Below are 23568 nucleotides of genomic sequence, written 5' to 3' on the forward strand. Positions count from 1 at the left end.
TCCTATGGTGGTCGTGATCAAATATAACATATGGTAAGTAAATCATTAGAAGTTATGCATGTGTACTGATGTGGTGTCTCTTAAAAGGTATGGTGTGGAGCCTCCTGGTTTGATAAAATTGGAAAAAGAGATTGAACAAGAAGAAACACTTTCTGCTCCCTCTCCTTCACCTTCTCCTTCATCAAAGTCTTCTGGAAAAAAGAGTACGGGGAACTTACTGGATGATGCCGTAAGTAAAGTTGATTGGATTTCTTACCAGCCCTTACTCTTTTGTGAACTTCAAAATTCATTCTGTACAATCTCTTGTCAATCTAACCTTCACCTATTTCAATTTCATTCAAATTCATTTTTACATCCTATGAAAAAGTTTGTCGTCCTACAACAGTGGAAGTAGTCATTGTGAGATTCCAAACTGAGCCAGTCGTTTAAAAAAAAGTGACCTGATTTCTACTGAGTAGTATCTGAAATTTTAGGATAAGCTAACTTCCTAAAAATTATCTTTGCAAACAGTTCAACCTTGATGTTTTGGGGTATGGTTTTTTGTTTCACAGATAAGAAGCCTGAGGTAGGAGAAGAGAACACCAACATACCACAGGGAACAGAACTGCCTTTGCTACCTGCCTGCTATGGGCTAGAATCGATCATTGTTTTTCAAGTGCTTTTGTTATCATGGGGCTCCTTTCTCGTTGAAGAAACTGAAGCAGAACTTAAGATGCCTGCTGAGGGGCGAGGAGCTGAGACTCCAACCCAGTTTTGCTGTCTGTGGTCCCCACCCCTCTCACTAGCAGAGTCTTTGAGTCGTGGTCTTTGGTAGAGTAGGGAATGTTTTCATAGACCCTCATAATCACAGAGAACAGATTCGGGAGGATCAGCAACCTGGATGAATCAAAATTCTTGGGCTCCTCTGTTGTCTGTTAAAAGTAGTTCTTGGTTATAAGAAGTGTGTTTGGTTGTGTGCATGCATTCACCTCCCAGCCCATAAACTTTGAGTGCAAAAAAAAAAAAAAACAAAAACAAAAAAGGGGGCAGTTTTTCAAAAAAATAGTTACCTCAGGGATGTTAGATTAAAGTATGTCTCATACATGGGGAAGGTACTTAGAAACCAGCACCAAACATAATGCCATTTTGTGGAATAGGCAGGACTGAAAAGCCATGCTGGCCCATAGTTGAGTTTCCTTCTCTAGGGTCTGAGCTGTGAAGAGCTGGGGTAAGGGCTGACTGACCCTGTAGGATGTGGAGGAAAGATTGCTCGCCTTTTGCTTTTCCCTGCGTAACATTACGGCCTATATTGCAGAGTCACAGAACCAGAAGTACCACAATTTGACAGATTGAGAATTTCCATTTCTAAAGGCAGCAGACTTAAAACTTGGCTTGTCAAGGTATCTTAGCCAATACCAGTTTAATTTAGTTTCTTTTGCTCGAGTTGCTCAGGAATTAAAGACTAGGAAGGATATTGGTATCCAATGCTATCTAAAAAATTTTTTAAATCACAGGACAGTTTTTAGGATTGGTCACAAGCCCTTTGGTTTTTCTTATAAATGTGTTTCTCTGGGGCGACTGCACTTGATTTTTGTTCCTTTCCTCTTAGCTGTCACCTCTGTTTACTTTCTCCATCACAGGCAGAGTTCTGGCCAACATCACCCTAAGCCTTTCAGTGAATGGATCACCGAATCAAATGAATTTCTTTAAAAAGTTTTATCTTTATTTATTTTAGATGGAGGGGACTGAGAGAGAGAGAGAGAGAGTGCTCGCAGGGGAGAGTAAGGAAGGGGATGGAGAGGGACAAACAGAGCCTGTGTTGAGCCTGGAGACCCAGACTAGGCTGGATCTCAAGACCTTGAGATCATGACCTGACCAGAGATCAAGAGTCAGGCCGCTCTACCAACTGAGCCACCGAAGTAGCCTCTCAAATGAACTTTTTTTAGTTTGCAAATTAAGAGAACACTTTCTGGTGTTGGATAACTATTTACTATTCTGTTCTTGAAATTATCTTCCTGAACATTATTGCTACGGGAATGATCAGCAGAAAATGCAACTCAGATTTGATTCATATAATATAGGGGTTCCCTGTCCCATTCCAGGATAATGCCCAAACTCATTGACACACCATATAAGCGCTCCAGGATCTGGCCCATTTTGCCTTTCCTGGACTTTTTACCCTGTGGACTTATTCTTGCATTCGGATGTATCCATTATAAACATGCCTCCTAATCCGAAAGTTCCAAGGTCATTTTTATATCCTGTGTTTTTCCTCACTTGCTTTCCTCTTCAGACTTCTGCTTACTCAATCTTTGAATATTCATATAAGCACTTTTTCATCTTATAAAATTCAGATGGCACCGCCTCCTATATAAAGTTTTTGTCAGCATCTCTTATCCCAGGAAAAACTGACAAGTTAGTTCTTGATGCCCCAAAGTTTTGTGTATATTTAATAAAGTATGTGCCTTATTGGACATAAATGCCCATTCTTCTCAAGGTGCGGCTCCTGGTCTCCACGACAGTATCCTATTTTATTCATCTGTCTCTATCCAGAGGCATGCATGAGGGATAAATGACCTGTGTAGGTTCTAAAAGTTTAAAAAAGCTTCTGCCTTCTTCTGTTTATCAAGCAAAGCCATGTGCTCTGGAAATAGTTGTACTTACTCAACCTTGCTGTAGCTTTGCAGATGGTGGAGATGTTGCCCCTTGAAGCCATTTACATGAACCTGGGAAAAGTAGCTAGAAGGAACCCGGTTCCTTTCCTTCACCATCTTGTCCCATGTGTGGCCATCCCTTGGGTAGGGGGAGTAAAAGGACAGGAAAGAGAAGGTGGAGCAAAAAGCATGGAAGGGATTTTGGAAAAGTCTTGCCAAGACTCCCATTGAGCAGTAGAATGAGACAGGTACTCTCTTGAAAGTGGCCTATTGCTCTGGGGTTATTCTCCCTACTCCAAGTTCTTTTCTCTCAGCTGCAGACCATGAAGGGGATTTCAGAAGAGCTTTTAACCCCCTGGACGTTTACTTGAAGTTTGGGAACATAACTGTTTAGTTAAGGGGTTTTAATTGAATGTAGGAAATGTGTCACGTGGATGTTTCTGTACTATTGTACTCTGTTCTGAAAGCCTTTAAACCAACATTTCTCAAATAATGTTTAATCAGACATACTGCCAGAGGCCCCACAGGGGAACGAATTCCATGGTTACGTTCCTTTGAGAAATACAGCTTACTATATAGTCCATATCTAGAGTTTGGCAATGCATGCATTGACAGATCAAAAGCACTAGTGAGTTCTCTGAGAGAGTCTTGTTTAATCTGGAGTTTTCCAGACTTACTTGGACACAGCCGTCTTTTACAGGCTTTTTCACTCTACATTGGGGAAATTGCATTGAAATATTCACATTCTGGCTAAGGGGTCGTTTTTTACTGGTGTGTTTTGTTTCAGGGACAGTGTAACAGAGAGAAAAATAATTTGGGTCTCACCCACGGTTTAAATCAGAGCTTTATATGTCAAATATAAAAAGGAAAGAGTTCCTATGGCAACTGCTCTGCTGTGTGTGAGGCCTTACCAGCCATAGGAGAGTTGAAATTCTTGAGCAGCGGTGTGTGCTACAGAATAGGGGTATTAGAGAGAGAGATAGAGATTGCTTGCAAAGTCCCTGTGTTTTGTTAATAATATTGGCTATTTTTACTCTGGCGAAGTTATTTCCTCAAAAAAAAAAAAAAAGAAAGAAAAGAAAAGAAAGGAAGGGAAAAGAAGGAGAATAAAGAAGGGGAGCAAAAAAGAAGAAGGGGAAAAAGGAAAAAGAATAATAAAAGAAATGTTGTCCTAAGATATCATATTCCATGAACAGTTTCAAAAATAACTACCAGTTTGAAACTTCCTGTGTATCCTCAAATTTCCGTAGGGGAATTGTGGAAACCTGGAAAAAAAAAAAAAAAGATAATTCTTTATGCGGATAATCCATGCCACCTTCTTTATCAAGATATCTTTAGAGAAACCCACTGAATGTGGAGTTCATTCAGATTAATACATTCTCCAGATGTCCTGATAGAAGGAATCAACTGTATCCAAAATAAATAAGTAAATAAAGATCGGGTTGTGTTGAGTTCTCGGTTGGCCTTTGCTCACTGTGAGCGAGTTCCCACACAATGAATTGAATTCCGTTCTAAGAAACCATTCTTAACGTTCTTCCTCTTTTCCATCAACGTCCTCAGTCTGGGGATGGGAGATAGTATAATTCTGAGTAATCAGGCTCCTCTTGAAATCCTATTTTAGCAGAAAATTGGCTGAGTTCCTGGCCAAAAACAGAACACCTGCCAGACTGACTTGTCCCAAGGTAATGTAAGAAGCACAGATGTCATCAGTCACTGTTGACTTCATGATGTATTTCCACTACCCACAGTCTGGCCTTGTCTCTTCCACTTCTGCCTCCACCTCTCACACAACTACAAAAAAGCCCTTGATTTTAAAAAGCCAGTCCATTTTCAAAGCTAGGAAGGCAATGGAGAAGGGCAGGTCACTTGAGAATATGTTTCTTGTCCTTTCTTTCTTTTGAAACCAATAGTTTCTGTGTTTCATCTAGGAACACTTCAAGATGGAAACACTTTCCACGCATAATCGTGATTGTCTTGTCTTAGAGGAACCACTTGAACACCAATTTATTGCTTTGCCCAGTTCCTATGCAGCATTGAAGCTGTGCCAAGCATGGCTCTTTTAAAGTTCGGACCGTGTGTCTTTATGTTGCTGACTGTCTGATTTTCTGCTAGATGGCCAGTCCTTTCTCGGTCCCTCCCTTCCTTCCAGCCTTCCTTTTTCATGGAAGCCCTTATTGTGGTGAAAAGACATGTATAAATTAGCAATAGCATAAAGGGAACATAATTGATATCTATATTTATATATTTATATTATATATAAATATATTATAAAATAGAAATATATATTTATATTATATATAAATATATTATATATATTATATATTTACATTATTTATATATATACTTTTACTTTAAAAACATGTGTGTATATGTATATGCACTTTTACTTCAAAAACACTTTTACAAATACACTTAGAAAGAAATACACATAGAGGAACTCTGAGAACATATTCACTGACCCCACCCTACCCCAGAATGTGGTTCATATCACTTAGATTATGTATTTTTTTTTAAAGTAGGGAGATCGTTAAAATAGAGATAAAATCTGATATTCAGACAGGGATTCTATATGACATGTAAATTGTGAGACACTGCCACAAAAATAGGTTTTGGTAGGTGAGAATTACTGACCTGGAGTGAATTGCTGGTTGACTCTGGGTGAAGTAGAGATGATTTCCTAAAGGAAATCTTAGAATTCAAAATAATAAGGAAACAGTAGGCTCGTTAAAAAAAAAAATTTAATTCTCATTTATTTTGAAAATGGTAAAATTAATATCATTAAAATCATAATGAGGAAATTTTACCCTGTTAACACACATTCTATTCTAGCTTTCAATGTATTTATCTTGGCAACCCAACGTACAGGATCTCGTCGGTACTCCCCCAGTGAGAAGCTAGCTCGTTATTTCTACACTGCCAATTGATTTGCTCATCATTATCCTCCGGCATCATCTTTATTGTCATCATCCAGCTTATTCCTTTGTGCGGTTACTGGCCTTTGGAAAATGCCTTCAGGGCCTGACTTTTATATAGTTAGGATTTAATGTGATATTGCTGTGCTCATATCGTGTCCATAGTTTGATATAGAACAAATCTAAAAGCATTAATGGTCTGGGGGTCTTTGAACCCACAGAACAAATTAATCTAAATGGAACCTGATTAAGGAAAATTGAACTTTGCCTGCTCTTCTTTTTCAGGTGAAGCGAATTTCCGAAGATCCTCCTTGCAAATGCCCAAACAAATTCTGTGTGGAGAGGCTCTCTCAAGGAAGATACCGAGTGGGAGAAAAGATCCTCTTCATTAGGGTAAAGTTTTACTTTTCACTTGATATCTTGTCCTTTCTGAGGCTATTCAGGACCTGAGTTGGGAATTACAGGGGACATGTGACCCATAACTAAGCAGGAGCTTTCCTGATGCTACATAGAGTTGGATTTGAAGATAGGAGGTATGAACATTTGTTAATATATTATACATAATTACTACTGAGGGCTAAATAAATAGAACTATCTTGCTCTTTTTATATACATATAAATACACACATCAACTAGATCATAGAGACCAAACACAATGAGAAAAGAAAAATCAAATTCCTTTTTTTGTTCACACATTTCATTTCAAAGGAACTTAACCCCTCCCTCCACTCCCCAGACCCCACACCTCATAGGAAACAGAAATAGTCTCTTGCCCTGGTCTTCCATATCCCAAGTTTGGGACATGATCATCCTAATGGTCCTGGTAACTTTTCAAATGATTTGAACATGATTTTTTTCAAGATGTTTGGGTCATGAACCAGAATGAAAATGCAAACCCATTATGATGGCATGGTTAACTAGTGACTGTCATTTCTTATTGTTTTCTGGGTTAGAATAAAGAAGCATGGTTGGGTGCTAATGAATTTTCTGGTGGTCTTTGTCCATTTTACAATCATTTACAATCATTAATGTTCACTTCACTAATGAAAAATCAGACTAAATACCATGAGAAGTTTTAGGTTATTATTAGTGGCTCCAAGTAATGTCTCATGCTTTTTACTTGTGATCTCTTTTGGTGAATAATCAAGATAATTTCATCTCAAAATAAATTTGTGACATTTTCTAAGACCAAGATTCTTCTTTTCAAAATTAAAAAGGTGAAAATACAGCACTCAACTATTCCTAGAAATTAATAACTATCCCCCCTCCCCATATCTTTTAGTCATTTCCTAAAGAACGGGGGTTAGGATTCAAAGGAACTGCATTCTCTCATTTGAATAAGTTAAAATATCTTGCTGGTTAATCTGTTTTGTGGAACAAAATAAATGTGTGCGGCAAGTACCATCAATGAAAATTCTTAACAAAGCTCAAAATCAGTGATGACCCAGTATAAATTTTGTCAGTGTAAAGTTTTCTTAACTACAACTTTTGACTGAAAGTTATTCATAAGACAAATTTTTAAGGCTCTACAACATGTTATTTGAAGAAAACCTTGATCGTGTTTAGCCTTTAAAAAAGTGTTCATCATTTCATTTTTTAATCCAACTTTAGGGTCATGTTTATTGATTTTTTAAAAAAATTCCAGGTAATAATTGCTATTTTGCATTGTAATGACGATGAGAAAAATATAATGATATATGATGATTAAGGGTTTGAGAAAAATCTGAAGAATGCCCTCATTAAGATAAACGGTTGCCCTAGTATTTGCTTATTGTTCTCTTCTTTTTATTAGAAAAATAGCATTTGTGTTTATTTTTGCCAAACTGCCTTCTTTTGCTTTAGTACATTAAAAAATAATAATTTAGCATCTCTACAGATGTGCTTAAGTTTTACTAGGTTGACTTTTCTCAGGTCAACCTTTCTTGAGACTCAAGACTTTTTGAGAATGTTAGGCCCTAAAGCCTAGAATCAAAACCTAGGGCTTCATTTATCTACGTAATTATTGCTTCCTATTTTAGAAGTGTTAACAAACACATGATTAATAAATTAGATACTTTTCCCTATAATGTAGCCTAATATATTTAAGTACAAATATGTATCACATATGTCTATTTGTGTCAGGTCTTCCATATTTAGTCAATGGTCAGAGAATTTGCTATCCATATTTATGAATATGATAAATTTACATCACATTGGACATTTAAGGTATTTTTTGATGTTCTGTTTTTCTCTTCAGAAAATGGATTCCTTTTGGTGAAATTCTTTTCATGTATTGTTTATAGAGTAAATGAGATTTGCTTTACTGAAAAAAATTTCATTGAGGTCCTGAGTGAGAGCATTTGAATTTAATATCAGTTCCCACAGAATACACATATTGCACACATTCTGTTTCATGTTGCACACATTCTGTTTCATGCTTCTGGTGTCACAAGGGAGCCTGCAAGAGAATTAACTGGAATATGGTTTTCCTGATTGGCCCAGCAAGTTATGGCATCACTCGGCCATGCCAGGTGCTGTAGAACAGTGTTGTGATTACCTGTACTAATCCCCTTCTCTTTTTACACTGTTCACAGGTAATTTACACTGGTTTTATTTTTACAACAGGTTTTACTTTATTTTTGATTTTAGTTTACTTTTATCATTATGTTCAATTACCAGCATGTAGTACCTCATTAGTTTTTGATGTCATATTCAATGATTCATTAATTGCATATAACAGATTTGACTTTGAAAGTGATCCATTTTTTTTTTTCAAATCCTTTTGAAACGAAACTTGCTATCAGTGCATAAATTGGAAACTAAAAGTATTTGTCAAAAAAGGAAAATATCCATTAACGTGTATTCATTGAAATTCTTATCCTTTGGCTTGCTAGGGGTCCATTCCCACCATGATGGAGTAAACTAATTTTAAAAAGGCCCCTCTCCTTGTCTCTGTTTTCCCTAGAGGACTTCACCACCCATTCTACCAAGTTTAGGAGCTGAAATGTCACACGAAGACCATATGCACCTTTCATTACATGTTATCTCCCTATTTCTTCTTCTAAACTGAATGGAAAAGCTAAAACAAAGTCTTATTGATGAGTATATACACTTTTACTAGTACTTTTTGATTTGTGGCTTGGACTATAATTAATTGTCATTCTGCACTCATTCACTGTAAGGAACTGACAGTTATGACTCAAAAATACTTAGAGACCATAGTTTTCAAGGGATCTTATGGTTGTTGCTGCTAATATCTTTAGTTTGCTCTAAACACCTGGATTAAGTACTAAGTGCTTATAGTCAGAATCTCAAACATACTAGGGGAGTGACTGCCTTACTGTCTCTGCATTGCTGTCCTGTGTTTCTTATGCTTGCATTTTTAACATTGGCATATTTTAGAATTTGCCATATCTCTTTTTAGGCTACAAGGTGTGGCCATATTTACTACATAATATAAGTAGATGCGTTTCTGCATATTATTATATAAAACACACATACAGTGAAATATACATGGTACAGTACATTAGTGTTTATTATCCCCTAGTTTTCTGTCCATTCTGAGAGCAGCAGTGTTTTCATATGGCCGTAATGAACCTGTCCACACAAAGAACAATTTTGAGTCATTTAAGGCTTGTTAGGACTGTTAACTTAGCTCTTACTTAAAGATATCACAGTTACTAAAACACTAACTCAGAAAAAAATCATCCCTTAGAAAGTCATAAATACAAGATTTTCTTAATCTTAAAAGATTCTTTTATTTTTACTCTTCATCTACTCTTCTCCATATAAGCCAGAACTAACAAGTTAATTGTCAACTAGATTTCAAGGTTTGTTGACAACACCCAATCACTTTACTTATGTATGGTTTTAAAATTACTATGTATCTGAACACAACTTCTCCTTACACACTCAAAGAGATACAATAACAACAAATAAGAATGAAAAATACAAGAATGTTTGCAGATTACAGAGAAAGAGCCGGGAAGACATTTTCTGCAGCAGATATTTTTGCTAAGCATATGTCTTATCTGTTGGCTTCTAGAAACCAGTGTATGAATAGCTACTTTGCATTGCTGGCTATCTAATATTTATTTATATACACATATCTATATGCTTACGTGGGCTTGTTTATTTATATGTGCACGTCTCCATTTAATAGTAAGGTATTGTCTTTACCCAAATATAAAGAATCCTTTAGTACAAGGGAGAACCTCTGAGGTTTTTGATTGTGGCTTTTAGGCAAACATGCTAATAATCCCCTGCTAAAGTCAGAATGTTCTTGTTTCTAACTTATCAAAAACAATTTGAAGCCAGATTTTTGCCCTACATCTTCCAGTGAGTGACGTGGTTTCTGAACTATCTGCTGGGCAAGCAAGCTAAGTGTAGCTAATATGTATCTGCGTAGTGAAGATACACATTTACTCTGCTCCAAGATATAAATATTTCAGTTGCTTTTCAGTGATTTTGAAATTGGACAAAGATGATAAATACTCTTTGTTAATTTCTGTGGTAACAGATGTTTGCACCTTACCATTTAGCCATGATCTGTATCTTTGAAATATAAATAAATGAATCTGAGGCTTCAAGTTGTGATTTTGAGGGAAAAAGCGTGAATTTTCCATTGTCTTAGTTCTTACAGTTAGTTGGTTTCTACCCACACTTCAAGTATCAAGAAGTCAGGTGGCAATATAAATCTGTACAAACTTGTAGGAAAGGTTTTCAGAAATATGTCATAGATGCCATAAAAATATACTATTTAATTTCTCAATCTGAACTCAATGATGATAATGTTCTGTATAAATAATAAGTAATCATTTAAAGTGATCTCTCTGAGGAGTGCCTGGCTGGCTCACTTGGCAGAGCATGTGACTCTAGACTTGGGGTCATGAGTTCAAGCCCCATGTTGGGTATAGAGCTTACTTTAAAAAAAAAGAAAGAAAAGAAAAAAAAAAAGAAAGAAAAATTACAGTAAAGAAAAAAAAAAAAAAAAGATCTCCCAGATAATCAGCATTTGCCTTATCTGGGAACTCAGTGGAATTGCAAATTCTTGGGTCTCACCTGAGATAGGTCCCAGACACCTCCATTTTAACAAGCCATCGAAGTAATTGTGCTGTGTGCTGAAGTTTGAAACCACTCATCTAAAAGATGGGAAGGAAGAGATTGTTGTAACACAGTACAATTAGAAATAATTTGCATGTCTGATCATGGAAAAATATAACCATTCAGATGCTAGAAATGATCATTTTGAAGACGTCTATGTATCACTGTGAGGAAATACTGAAGATATGATGTTAAGTAGAAAAATTAGATTTTTAAACGGTATTTACATATGAAATATCTCCCTGTGGAAATTATATATAATTATGATTAAGACTTGAATGGAACAGGAATAATTATTAAACAGTTTTTAATTTTTGAGAGCATAGAATTTTGAATGAACTAATTTTTGTTCTGCTTTTATTCCTAATGATGACATTAAAAATATGAACTCTTTAAAAGAAGATAAGTCAGCAACATGATACAATTGCAGATTTGAAAAGAAATAAAGGAGGGGACGTCTAAAGAGTGTCAGATTAATTAGCTGACTGCTCCTTTTTCTGATCATTGTCTAAGCTTCCCACGTTCTGGAAAAGGGCAAGGAGGTTTATTGGAATCATGGTGTTATTTAGATTAGGGGGGACTTTGCATCTTGTAAACTTGTGGCCTATTGTCTCGTTGGATGAACACCTTTCCTTGAACCATGCTCAAGTGCAATGTTAGGGTAGTGACAAATTCTAGTTAAGTAAAAGACTATTCAGCAAATAGTGCCCAAATCAAGCACCACAGAAAGCCAGCTACCTCGCGATAGATCCCACTGGCTTTCTATCTCTTGTCAGGATGTCCTACTACCAGGACATTAGAGCAACTCTGTTATGCGTGAAGATCCTTCCCCATGGATGTTCTATTCATTAGAGCCATTTACTTCTACTTCATGCATTAAGAGAGATCAGTATGTCATGTTGGGCCATTTGCATGTCACTGAAAATTGAGCCATAAAGGAAAGAGATATCAATGGATTAAGGTTTTAATGACTAGGAGAGAGAAAACAGAGTATAAGGTTCACTGATGGGTCTGCAAAGAGAAGGGGCGTTATCCAGCTGTGTATATGTTTCCTAGTGCTACCCCAAAAGAGTTTGAACACCCAAGGAAAGGTGTTCAGAGATATTATCTGTAAAGAACGGTTATCAAGATAAAGAGTTTAAACAGGTGTCTTTAAGAACTCTTGTTATTGAACGGACTCTATTAGCCTCTGTATGAGCACATGGTAGATCTCATTTTAACCTCTCATCCTGGTGTGGTAGATACTGTTGCCGTTCCCACTTTACAGATGAGGAAGCTGAAACATGGAGGTGGAATAACTTCCCAAAGTGATAAGCTAATGAGCAGCTGAAGTGGCATTCACAGGCCTAACTCCCACTCAATGCTATGGACCACAAAGCAATATTGATTTCTTTATTGGAGATTATCTGAGATTTCTTGGACGGTTGAATATGTTCATGTGATCTACTAACTCCTAGAGTGAGATGTACTATGTAGCATTTTCTTGATGTATGTGACCACAGAAATGTTCCCTCTCCTGGCTTCCCCACTCCCCCCCCCGCCCCCCCAGAGCATCATCCTGGGCTAGGAGGCCATGAAAACATACTTTGGGAAAAATATTATCAATTGAAGCAAGTGAAAAAAGTAACATAGAACTATATTGAAAGTTTTCTACCTTTTGCCAGAGTTAAAACCCATCTATCTTAAAGTACTGCTAAGAATTATTGAATTTGTAGTCATTTTTACCTTCAAGTTCCATTTGGAAACTATGATTCAAGAAAATGACTGGAAAATCCTTAAAAGGAAAAACACCTAAAATGTAAGAAGTATCATTCCTAACATGCCTTTCGGTGGGGATCTTTCTATACATTGTTTCTCTGGATTCTCTCCATCTCACGGCTGGTTTTGAAATTACTTTTATCTTTCTGTTACAAATGAAAATACAAAGTCTTAGAGGGTTTAAGGTTTCAAGGAAGAAGTTGATGAACAAATTGAAGTCCCAACTGCCAGACACTCCACTCCACCCTGCCTCCCTGGGGCATGTCCATTGAATGCAAATATGTTATTCACAAGGCTAGGTCTCTAAGAAGGACATGCACCTTTCACAATGTATTTAAGTCTCAGCTACACAGGAGTGTATTCCTTTTATCATTTTTACTTTAAATATACTCCAATGCAGATGTCATTACGATTGCATAATCAATAGTGCCTGCTATAAAGAAAAGAATATAAGGTGTTTGCCTGACTGTATTACAATAGTGATAAAATTATAACAGTATTTATTAGGATGAGATGTTTACTTGTATGCCAGATGCTATCCAAAATGCTTTATATGTTTAATAGGCAAAACTAAGCAGAATTCTCTATAAGATATATTATCTGTCCTGATATCTTTTTCATAGAAATCAGAATTTAATTCTTCTGTTACCAGTAGAGTCTTGTGGAATCTTTTTGCTAATTGTAGATATTTTTTTAAGTGGGTTAATACTATTTTAAGACCTCTTTATATCAGACCTTCACAGTTAGATAAAATCTTCATCTGAGGTTCCATGCTAACACGCTAATGGTTCAAGATATTTCACCACTCCCTACCCCACACTTTGAGAAATGTGACTACTTAAGGAGCCTAAAGAAAAGACAATTAATAATTTAGTTGGAAGTCAGCAAAGGAATTTGAAATCTTACGGAGTCACCTTCTTTCTACTACGTTTGAATTAGATCATCTCTGATCAATGGAAAGGTCAAACACCTTGTTACTGATTCTTTATAATTTCTTATTTACCATATAAATTCTTCAGGTTTATACCTGTGTGCTAAAGATCAATTCTCTGTAACAAACCAAGCAAGAGAGGCACACAAGCTTGGTTGCCATAGCAACCCAACCTGGCAGTGTCTTCTGGGACTGGCTGTAAGGGAAGGTCCAATGATAGGGAGTGATACTACTTTCTTTTCTGCTCTTACAACACATTGATTTACTGTGAGTAAAAAGTAGCATAGTTCAATTGCATACCTTTCCTGGTAATGAAAAATGACCTGTCATATAAAAATGCAAAGGAGTTTCAAACAAGTAGCAGGGAAAATAAAACTTTCATTTATCATTGTGGAAACAGCCGTTAATCAGCAGCTGGATGTTAAAATTCATTTTGTGAGTGACATGATTCTAAACATTTTATCTAATTTAAAAATTTATGTGAGCGGTGATTATGATTTCAAAGCTATTTCATAGCTTATATTTCTTTTCTATGAAAAACTATGGCCATGTTTGCCTCTAACGTATGTAAAATCTTAGGCAGCATTTAGTGTTCTAATCCATGGTGAGAGAAGGGAGGCTGTTATTAGAACCCAAATTGGATCCCTTTCTTTGCCCAACTGCCCCCAAACTGAACACTAATTCAGGAAAAGCAAGCAATGACATTTAAAATGTATTCAAACACTTTAATTTCAGATTTTAAATTCTTTTGGGGGGGGGACTATTTTGCTCCATTAAAGACACTTTCATTTGTTTGTAATTTATTCATGTGCAATGAGGCTGAGTGAATAACGGGGATATAATTTACACTTTGGTAGCACATCTCTCAAAGGACTTTGCAAATGGTAATAAGTCCTCTTCACCTCTTTTTTTCCTGGGAAAGGCAAAGATCTTGGTTGAATGCAAAATAAATAGTGATTAATCATTACTGTAAAAAAATTTATCTGATGGAGATCTCTCTTTCTGAGATTTATCTCTTGAATTTGAAAATCTTTAAACATGGAGAAATTCAGACTTGACTTTGTCCAAGATTGCACCCAATACACCATTGGACACCACTTTTGAAAGCAAGAAAAAAAAAAAGTGATCTGGTATGTTACAAGAATGAAAAGATTAGTTAATATATTGAGATAGTTCTCTGTGTTCTTATTGGAGAATTCACTGTTCCCTTCATAGAAATGTTAAAAGGTAGATCAAGTGTGAAAGAACAATAAATAAATGAAGACTTAGAACCAAAGATCCCTTTCCCATGAGAATTCGTCACTATTGGCCACTTAGCATTGAAAAGGTTTTTAAAAATTTCATGTATTTTTCAGCTGACATGATAAGCATTTTTATTCATTTCCAATGGGATTTACCATGGATTTACCATTTATTCATCTCCAATGGGATTTACCATGGATTTACCATGCCTTTAAGTTGTACAATACATGTGTGACTCTATTTCACCTTGAATCATTTTCTTTTGCCATTGCACTGCAGCTAAATAAATAGACACCACCACCGAACTGGCCACAAATCAAAATTATTTAAACTTACAGAAGCATTGGAAAATTAAGCGGCTTCATTGAAGAGAAGCCTAGATCCTGTGATCTGCATTTCCAATACATACATACATACCTAAAACACAATCTATAGCCTTCCTGCCATTAAGATAAATTTGCCTGTGTGTATGTCTTATATAGTAATATGTGTGTGTATATGTGTATATACTCACACATCTATGTATATGTAATGAAAAGGCACAATATTGATATTGAATATCAATATAGATATTGAATATCAATATTGAATATTGAATATCAATATTCAGTGATTTGGCATTTTGATTGTTATAAAGTTCTCACATTGATTTTTTGTGTGTGTGTGTGTGTGCCTAATATCTCCAGTTAAGGGTTTTGTGAAAAAAAGGTAAATGTTTTATTTTGTCTATATTTCTTTACATATACTATTTACCACTCACTAAATGCTTGCTGTGTGTCAGTTGCTTTTCTAAGCACTTGCCTTGAATTCTTTTATTTAGCCCTCACAACTGTTTGAGATAGGCACTATGATTATCTTTGCCTTAACAGTAAGGAAACCAAGCATGTGTGAACAAATTACTTCTCAAAAGTCACAAAGCTCTAACAGTCAAACTTTCTTTGAATTCAATAGATCTGATTTGAAGGCCCATGGTTTTAACTCTACATTATTCATTCTATTTCAGACCACCTAGTCTTTTGGCAAGTCATATTGTGAGTATTGCTGCTCAGCTTTTCAGCATCCATTGTTAAGTGACTCACACTTCATGTACAGCTCCTAATTTGCTTAGACTTTTGTGGGTGGGCTCTGAAAAATGGAATTGAATAGCTAACCCCTGTTGCAGTGTACCCAGTGAAGAGTACCCAGGAAGCAAAGAGTCTTATAAGACAATAACACCCCCTAAAAAGAAAAATCAGAAAAACTAGCCAGAATGGTTTTCACACTGTTCAACATATTCATTGATTTTCTTTTCAATATATTGACCAGATTTGAAAAGTCTTCTGAAGCCAAAGTTTATTATGGGAATGAGGATACTAAGGGGTATTTTCAATTTACTGCAATTATTTATTTCCATATTTTCATTTACAATTTGCTTTTATGCAGCTAAAATTAAGACCCTTTAACCTGATTATGTATGAAAGGATTTCCTATACATGCTATGGTGGAGTAGGGAGGTGAAATTGTCTTTTGTACATTTTTATATTTTTATTAAAGGGTCTACAGTAAACTTAAGAGGAAGTACAATCTGAACATTTTTGGCGTAGCAAATGATGTTTTTGAAAGCAACTTCCCTAAAAATGGATGCCAAGTGATTTTTAAATAACATCTGTCCCTAACTTTTTATCCTGGTACTTCATGGAGGTAGAGTATATCTTAGTTTTGTATGATTTGTGAAGTACATTCACCTACACATCATCTCATTTTATTTTCATTACTTTGTGAGAGAAATCAGTATGATTGTTAATTTTTATATCTCTCTGATGAGGGGGAAATTGTAGATAAGAGAGATTTAACAACTTTCCCAAGGTAATCCAGCTAGCAAGTGGTTGATCTAGGATTAAATAATATCACATTTTTATATATTAAATTTTGTATATTTTAAGTTTCATACAATAAAATGTTTTGCGAAAGGGAAAAGAATGAAACTGTGTTTCGTTATACACAATGTGTCATGTTTGAATCACTGATGAGTCTTCTAGAAGCCAAAGAACAAACCAACGTACTATCTATCATTGTAAATTGTACATAATTTGTGGTGCCTGGCTGGCTCAGTCAGTCAGTAGAGCATGGAACTCTTAATCCCAGTGTCATAAATTCAAGCTCCATGTTAGGCATGGAGCCTAATAAAAACAAAATACATACATACATACATACATACCTAAAACACAAATATCCCATGGGTTCAAGTGGCATAAATGGTTTGTAGCAAGGTTCATAAGAGACACTTTGCAAATGCGGCCATCTTGAGTTTGGACTGAATGTAGTCAAGATGGTGGAATTTTTTTATTGCAATATTGACTATAATAAATTAGGAGTCATTTATTTAGTGTTATCTTTTTCATAAAATCAATTGGTTAACTGTCTGCATGACTCAGTCATTTTAGATTGCCTTGCATTTCTCCTCTAAACTTGGCATTTTTGAATTTCAGTTTTTCAGTAAAAACATAAACTTTCAGTCCTAGACCCACCAGGTGCCATTATCACCTAACTGCCAAGACTTTCATTGCAAGAACCTTACTCGTTCAGATTTTAGTTCACTGGAATGGTGTGTTCCCATTTTATTAGTATTAACATTTTCATTTGAAGCTGGGTTGTGTGTGATTTTAGAATATATTCTGCCAATTCCTGCCATCTTGTTAGAAGCATACTAAGATCTTGAGGAAATCTTTGTGTAGGTTTAGGAGGAACAAGGTATAAGAATTTGATTTTAATATTGGTCTTAGGATATATACTCAATTTGCTTTATAGCAATAATCCTGATGTTACCAAAAAAATCCAAATCCTGGTGAGTTATTTACCAATATTTTCCCTGTTTCCCTAAAAGAACACCAGTAAGAAGTCATTACTTAATGACATTAGTCTTCTAGTTGTAGCTTTCTTTTACATTGTCATTTCTTCTACACACTTTCTTATCTTACCAACTTCTAACCACCCCCACACTACACTCATATTGTTTTTCTAATGCTCTTGGCTACTATAAAGAAAGGCCTACATTTTACCCCAGAGTTCTTATAATCTACTTTGTGTTATAGAAAAATTTTAGGTTACTATAAACTCCATGGGAAAAAATTATAATTACTTGAGATAGCTCCTTTTAAAGGAGTTTTTCTTCCTCTTTTTAAACCAACCCATCCAATGTTAGATCTATTGTTTCCCTTGGTTAACAGTCTCTTTTGTTCTAAACATGTCATTTGTCATATTTTTTTTTTTTTTTTAAATCCAGCCTCAGAGAATCTGTGAGGCAGAGATAATTAAGTAGTATGTCTGAAGCCTCATTTGAAGGCATGTGAAGGGCAGGGATGATTTCAAATCTCTCTTTCAACTTTGGCAATAGGCATAAGATCTTCAAGAGTCACAGTTTAAAATGGCAACACCCAGACAAATAGTTACCCATTGATTTGTCATCATTCACCAGTGTGTTAGCCTTCATTACGTTATTCAGTCCGGGACTTTGTTTTTAAATAATCATGATGTTTTGAAGTCCTGGGTTGACAGAAAAATGATGGAAACTTATATGACACAGAGAACCTTACGAGAATTGTTAATATCTTGTTGCCTGCCAACTTGATAGGACTAAGGTGGGCTTCAGCTTTGCACAAAGAGGCACTTTAAACTGCAAAGTATATGTCAACAAATTCCTTTTTCATCATGATGTCCACAAAATGCCTTTCTACCCCCTCTCTATCTGCAGTCAACGTGACAAAGAATTAGAAGTGTTCTCGGAAGCAAAAAGAGGAATGTCTCTCAAAATTAACCTTGAAAATCTTATCTATCGCCTGTATTAACTCAATATCTTAAAACAAAAAGAAATTTCCCAGTGAGGACTGAAAGAACTCCAGAGAAATTTGAATTTTAATTGACGTCTTGGCACCAAAGATTGACTAGGATCTTCCTTCATGTACAGCGTCCTTAGATCTGATCGATAACACACTCATATATATCAACTAGAGGAAAGGTAAGGTTGGAATATTCTATACATAGAATAGTTTTCCCTTTGAATAATAAAAAAATTACAGCCATGATAATATCCAATCATGGGAAGGGAAACAAATATTTCCCAAGAATGACTTCACTTTGGAACTCTAATGCTTAGGCAGAGAATCTGGATACATCCTTCAATTCTGATTAAAGAATTTTCAATAAATGACTTTTCAGGTAAACTAGGTGTCTCCTTGTGAGTCTGTGAACATTGTGAGATTAGAATTCTACATACATTTTAAACTACAACAGAAGGAAGTGTAGCATAGCTTGTGTGTCACACAATTTTCTGAGCGTGAACAAAATGGTAGTGCCTTGATAGTAAAAGCAAGTGCCTTGGTAATAAAAGGAAGAGGCCCAAATGAATAAGGAGAATGGGCACCAGTGAAGTCAAAACAAGATGGCAGGATTTTCCCCTAAAATAGGAAGTTTCATGCGGAAAATAAACATTTCACTTACTTAATTTTCTCTCGTATTTCATTAGATCTTTCCTAGAGTGTATATGCTTTTCTTATGGAATCGAGACACAGACTTAATGTCTGCTTCTCGGGCAAAATTATTACCTTGCATGTATCACATGGTTTTAACAAGAGCTCTGAGCAAGGAGCAGAAGACCGAAAGTCTCCAGGAAATATATCGCTCCAGCCTGTGTGTTTTAAAATGACAATGGCCAGCACAGTCTACAATTCCCAGACTGTGTACGCTTCCATTAACACTGACAGTGGATTATTAGGCAAGAAAACTTCCCTTCACTCTAGGATCCAGGGCAGTAGAGGAACCCTTCTTACTGCAGCTTGAGAACAAAGGTTTTCGCTAATCCTGTCACAAAAGATCCCAGTTTGCATTTTCAGGTGATGTTCCTGTGCTTCTCTGCAACGGAGACACTGAGACGAAGAGCATTTTATGAACTTTGTATCTTCTTGTTTCAGTAGGGTCTTCATGGTTGTTACTATGTCTCCACAGCCAAAGCAAAGCAGACATTTAAGGTAATTACTTAGATAAGTAAGGGGGAAACCTCACCACTTTGCTTTCACTGTGGAGCCTGGGCCTCGATTAAATGAGGGTAGTTGGGCATCCGTGCGTGAATATTGTACCTGCTTTAAAATTTCCAGTAAGGTCTTAAAATGTTGTTTCTTCTTTGGTTTTCCCATAATACTTTGTAAAAATAGCAACGTGGGGCTTACCCCGCATGGGTCACAGACAGTAACCCAGCGATTTCTGTCTTTTCTTAGTACAATTTCCACGCTCCAGTGTGTTCCTTCCTGAGCTGATTATTAGAATTATTTGAAAGTATAAACCTGGATTTGGCTTCTATCTCCCATATCAGCTTCGTCTTTGCTTTAAAATATTTAAAAGAAGGTACTTGTGGGATAAAAATGAAACACAGTATCACTTCATTATATTTCCATACTATTCACTTTGCACAAATTGCCCTTTGTGGTTTAACACATGGAACCTTGAGGGCCCCTGCCAGATTTTGGCTTCTGACACCACACCTAACCTCCCCGTGTATTAGCAGTGCTTTAACAAACACATGTGATTTACCACTTTAGTACAATAAAAGTTAAAGAGATGGGGGATGGAATAGGGTGTGAATTTAATGCCTTGAGGTTGCCAGTGTAAACAGAAATGTTGGCTCATTTTTTAGTTTTCAAATATCAACAATTATGATCTAGGAAAAAAAACAGCTTATTCAAGTAACTCATCTATTACACATAACCATAAAATGATTATTAGAAATGCTCCATTTTGTAAACTCAGCTTTATACCCGATGACTATATCTTGAAGCTAATTATGAGAATTAGTCTAGATTTCTAAATATACTTAGATTGTTAAATACATTTCTTTATCCATAATTTGTCCCGTGATTCATTTACCAAATATATGAAGGTGCTCTCTGATCTGACAACTACCAGAAATCCTGAGGATGCCCTTGCTCTGTAAGCTCTGTTTCATTGTAAGGATCATATTTTACAATGTAAATAATGGTCATATACTGCTAATAATTCTGACAATGAAACAGAAATTAATTTGTTACCCATACTGATAATTGACAAGAGACAGAGATGCGTTCCTGTAAAGTCACTTCTTTTTTTTTAAGATTTTATTTATTGATTTCACAGAGATCACAAGTAGGCAGACAGGCAGACAGAAAGAGAGAGAGAGAGAGGAGGAAGCAGGCTCCCTGCTGAGCAGAGAGCTGATGTGGGGCTCGATCCCAGGACCCTGGGATCACGACCCGAGCTGAAGGCAGAGGCTTTAACCCACTGAGCCACCCAGGTGTCCCCCGTAAAGTCACTTCTAAGGTCTTCTCAATTAACTTGGGAAAGTTGCAGAACATCAGAGTGTGGGACCCAGTTGGGGGTCCGAAACACTGGGTGGAACTTTTCTTGGACCTGTTGGAAGACGTTGCGTAGGGACCTTGTGAGGCAAGTTATTACTAAGTGAAGGTGAAATCTTAAATCAGGTGCACTAATCTGGCTGTGACAGCCTTGACTCCCATCTATTATTACCAAAGACGACTGAACCACTCTTGCTGTCTGGGTGCAGTTTTCCCTTGTCACTATTCAGATGTCACTTGGTTAAAGAAGAAGACATTGTCTTGCAGGTTTTCTTTCTTTGAAGAATATGAGTGACTATGTTTCTTTTACTACTTAAATCGTTGCACCTCTCCATGCTTCCCTGAAAATTAAATAGTTAAAAAAAAAATCCGTGATGCCTCCTGAGATCACTCTAACTTCAAAGATTTTTAAAGGAGCATATAGATTGCGCTAGAAAGTCAAGAACCTGATTACCTGCCAGTTCACACCATGATTCTTCATAACTTAAGGGTGAGTCTCTATAGAAAATCTTTGAAGTTAGTGTGATCTCAGAAGGCACTGTACATTTTATAGGGGAGTTTTGTATTGAGGCTGGCATGCCAGTTCTTTGGGGACAAATTCACATCTCCCTTTGGGGAGGCTAAAACCTGTGCAGAATTCTCTTCTTGATTTTTCTCTGCCTTCCCGTCTTTCCCCAGAGAAGATGCAAAAAGGAAAGGAGTATAATTTGCCAAGTTTTTTAGGTGACATCCCTATCCTGGTTCCCTTGTTCTTTGTAAGTACAGACATAGGATGTCAACACTGGCATTGTCCTCATTGGAGTGAAAGGAGTTAAAATCAATATCTAGACTTGCTTCCTGGAGGCATTTCTCAGAAATCCTATAACACCCAAAGAAAGTGTTTGGAGCTAAACTTTATCATTTGGTAAGCATGGTTCTTCCAGGAGTTATTTCTTCTTTGACTCTTGAACCCAGGAGGTTCTGGGAGAGTACTAAGAGCTTTCTAGACAGTGCCACACAGGATTTAGGAAGTTTTGTTCCACCTTGGACCCAAGGTGGCTGCCATCCCTGAGGCTAGCAGAGGCCAATCCCCTAATTCTTCCTCCTCCTGGAGGCTGTAATCTGCCTCTTGTGGTTCCACCTTGCTTTCACACTGTTCCCTGGAGGAAGCTCAAGCTGTGGGCTTTCTGACTCCTGCAGGGGAGGCTGTCAGGCTATGTTCTTTCTTGAGTCTCATTAGCCAACTCAGTACCCATTTCCAGTTTTCCCTACCTCGTTTCAAACACCTTTTCACAGGTGGAACATACATTCTAATCCTCTTCCCTCTTAATATCCACGGCTGTACCTCAATCCTATCTCTCCAATTTAGACCTCCTTCAAATCTGGCCATGTCTCTATAGGCCTAAAATTGGCCACCCACCTTGGGACTTACTCCGTTTGAACTATTGTTCTCTCTCAAGCAAGATTATATTTTCTGCCTGCTGTCATCAGCACTTACGACATCAATTCTTTTTATTCCCAAAATGTCACTTGCCACCGCAGGTCATAAAAAAGATGGCAGACATCATTTTAACCATTTAGATTACAGCACTTTCCACACAACCAGAGGCTAGCCCAGGAGGTGTGGAGGCACTTAAAAGAACTCCACCCAGTGTTTGCAGTCTGGACATTCCTCGTTAAATACATTGAAGTTCCGTTTTCATTTTTTGCTCACTTTCATATTCAGTGGTCTTTGAACCAATTTGCTTTGTAACCAGTATCTCTCTAGAATAACCCAGTGTGTTTTCATATTGCCAAGTTTTGAGGCTACCACAAGGAGCTTATCTTCATCCATGTTCTCTCCCTGACTTCTTTAATGTGAAAGATTTCAAAACAAGAGTTATGTCTTGGATTAAAATATATTTCGTGTGCCATTTTGAACAGTACACTGCTACCATATTTTAGAAGACCAATTTCTGGACTGTTGGTTTGTTTGGTAGCAAAGCATTTGAAAATTTATCTAAGAGACTCAGTTGAATTGCTTTGAACAGTGCTTAAAGCAGAACTTGTACCTTGACTTTAAGAATTTAGAGCATGTTGGGGGTGACATCAAAATAAGTTAGAAATCTACTTTTCATTAATCTTTCATTTGACATGTTTCTTGGGGTTAGATTTGGAGTTGGAGTTCCCAATAGAGTGTTACCTATCTTGGAGTTTTTCTGTTAACCTGGACTTCGGGAATCCAGAAAGGCTACCAGGAGAAAGAGAAATCTGCGATGAGAGTCAGAGAACAACTGATGTTGGTGAACAAGAGTAGAAGGGAAAGTGTTTCAAGCAGAATCAGAAAGGGAAGAGCATGCACAAAGGCTCAGAAGCACCAGAGGGAAGAGAAAGGGACAAAAAGAGGAAGAATGAGACATTATCAGAATTCCTAGAAGCACTGCCTTCAGACCCGAAGACAAGGGGAGGAGAGAGTGAAGAGGGCCATGTGGGCAAGGGGAGAGTTGGGGTAGGCACACACCCAAAACCATCTCATGAAGACCCTCCTGTATTATGAGAGCTTTGGCTTTCTCCTGAAGGGAGTGCAGAGGTGTGAAGCACTTTTCAGTGGGGAGAGATAGGAATAGACTACATTGCAAATCCCTCAGGCTCTAGTGCAGAGATGGAATAGAAAGGGTGTAACACTGGACCGA

General features: G+C 36.8%; 1 protein-coding gene across 4 annotated transcripts in view; it reads left to right on the forward strand.

The window, feature by feature from the left end:
- The window catches only part of GAS2 (growth arrest specific 2), a 127128-nt gene that overhangs the window by 66016 nt on the left and 37544 nt on the right, over positions 1 to 23568 (forward strand). For 3 of the 4 annotated variants that reach the window (XM_082684143.1, XM_082684144.1, XM_082684142.1), the window contains 2 exons: positions 88 to 229; positions 5831 to 5938. In XM_082684143.1, the coding sequence (XP_082540269.1) occupies positions 88 to 229; positions 5831 to 5938 (250 nt within the window). Of the gene's footprint in view, positions 1 to 87; positions 230 to 5830; positions 5939 to 19507; positions 19562 to 23568 lie in introns of all 4 variants that reach the window. The other variant, XM_082684145.1, reaches the window with a different exon arrangement.

Source organism: Mustela nivalis, assembly GCF_964662115.1.
Source record: "Mustela nivalis genome assembly, chromosome: 9".
Lineage (NCBI taxonomy): Eukaryota > Metazoa > Chordata > Mammalia > Carnivora > Mustelidae > Mustela > Mustela nivalis.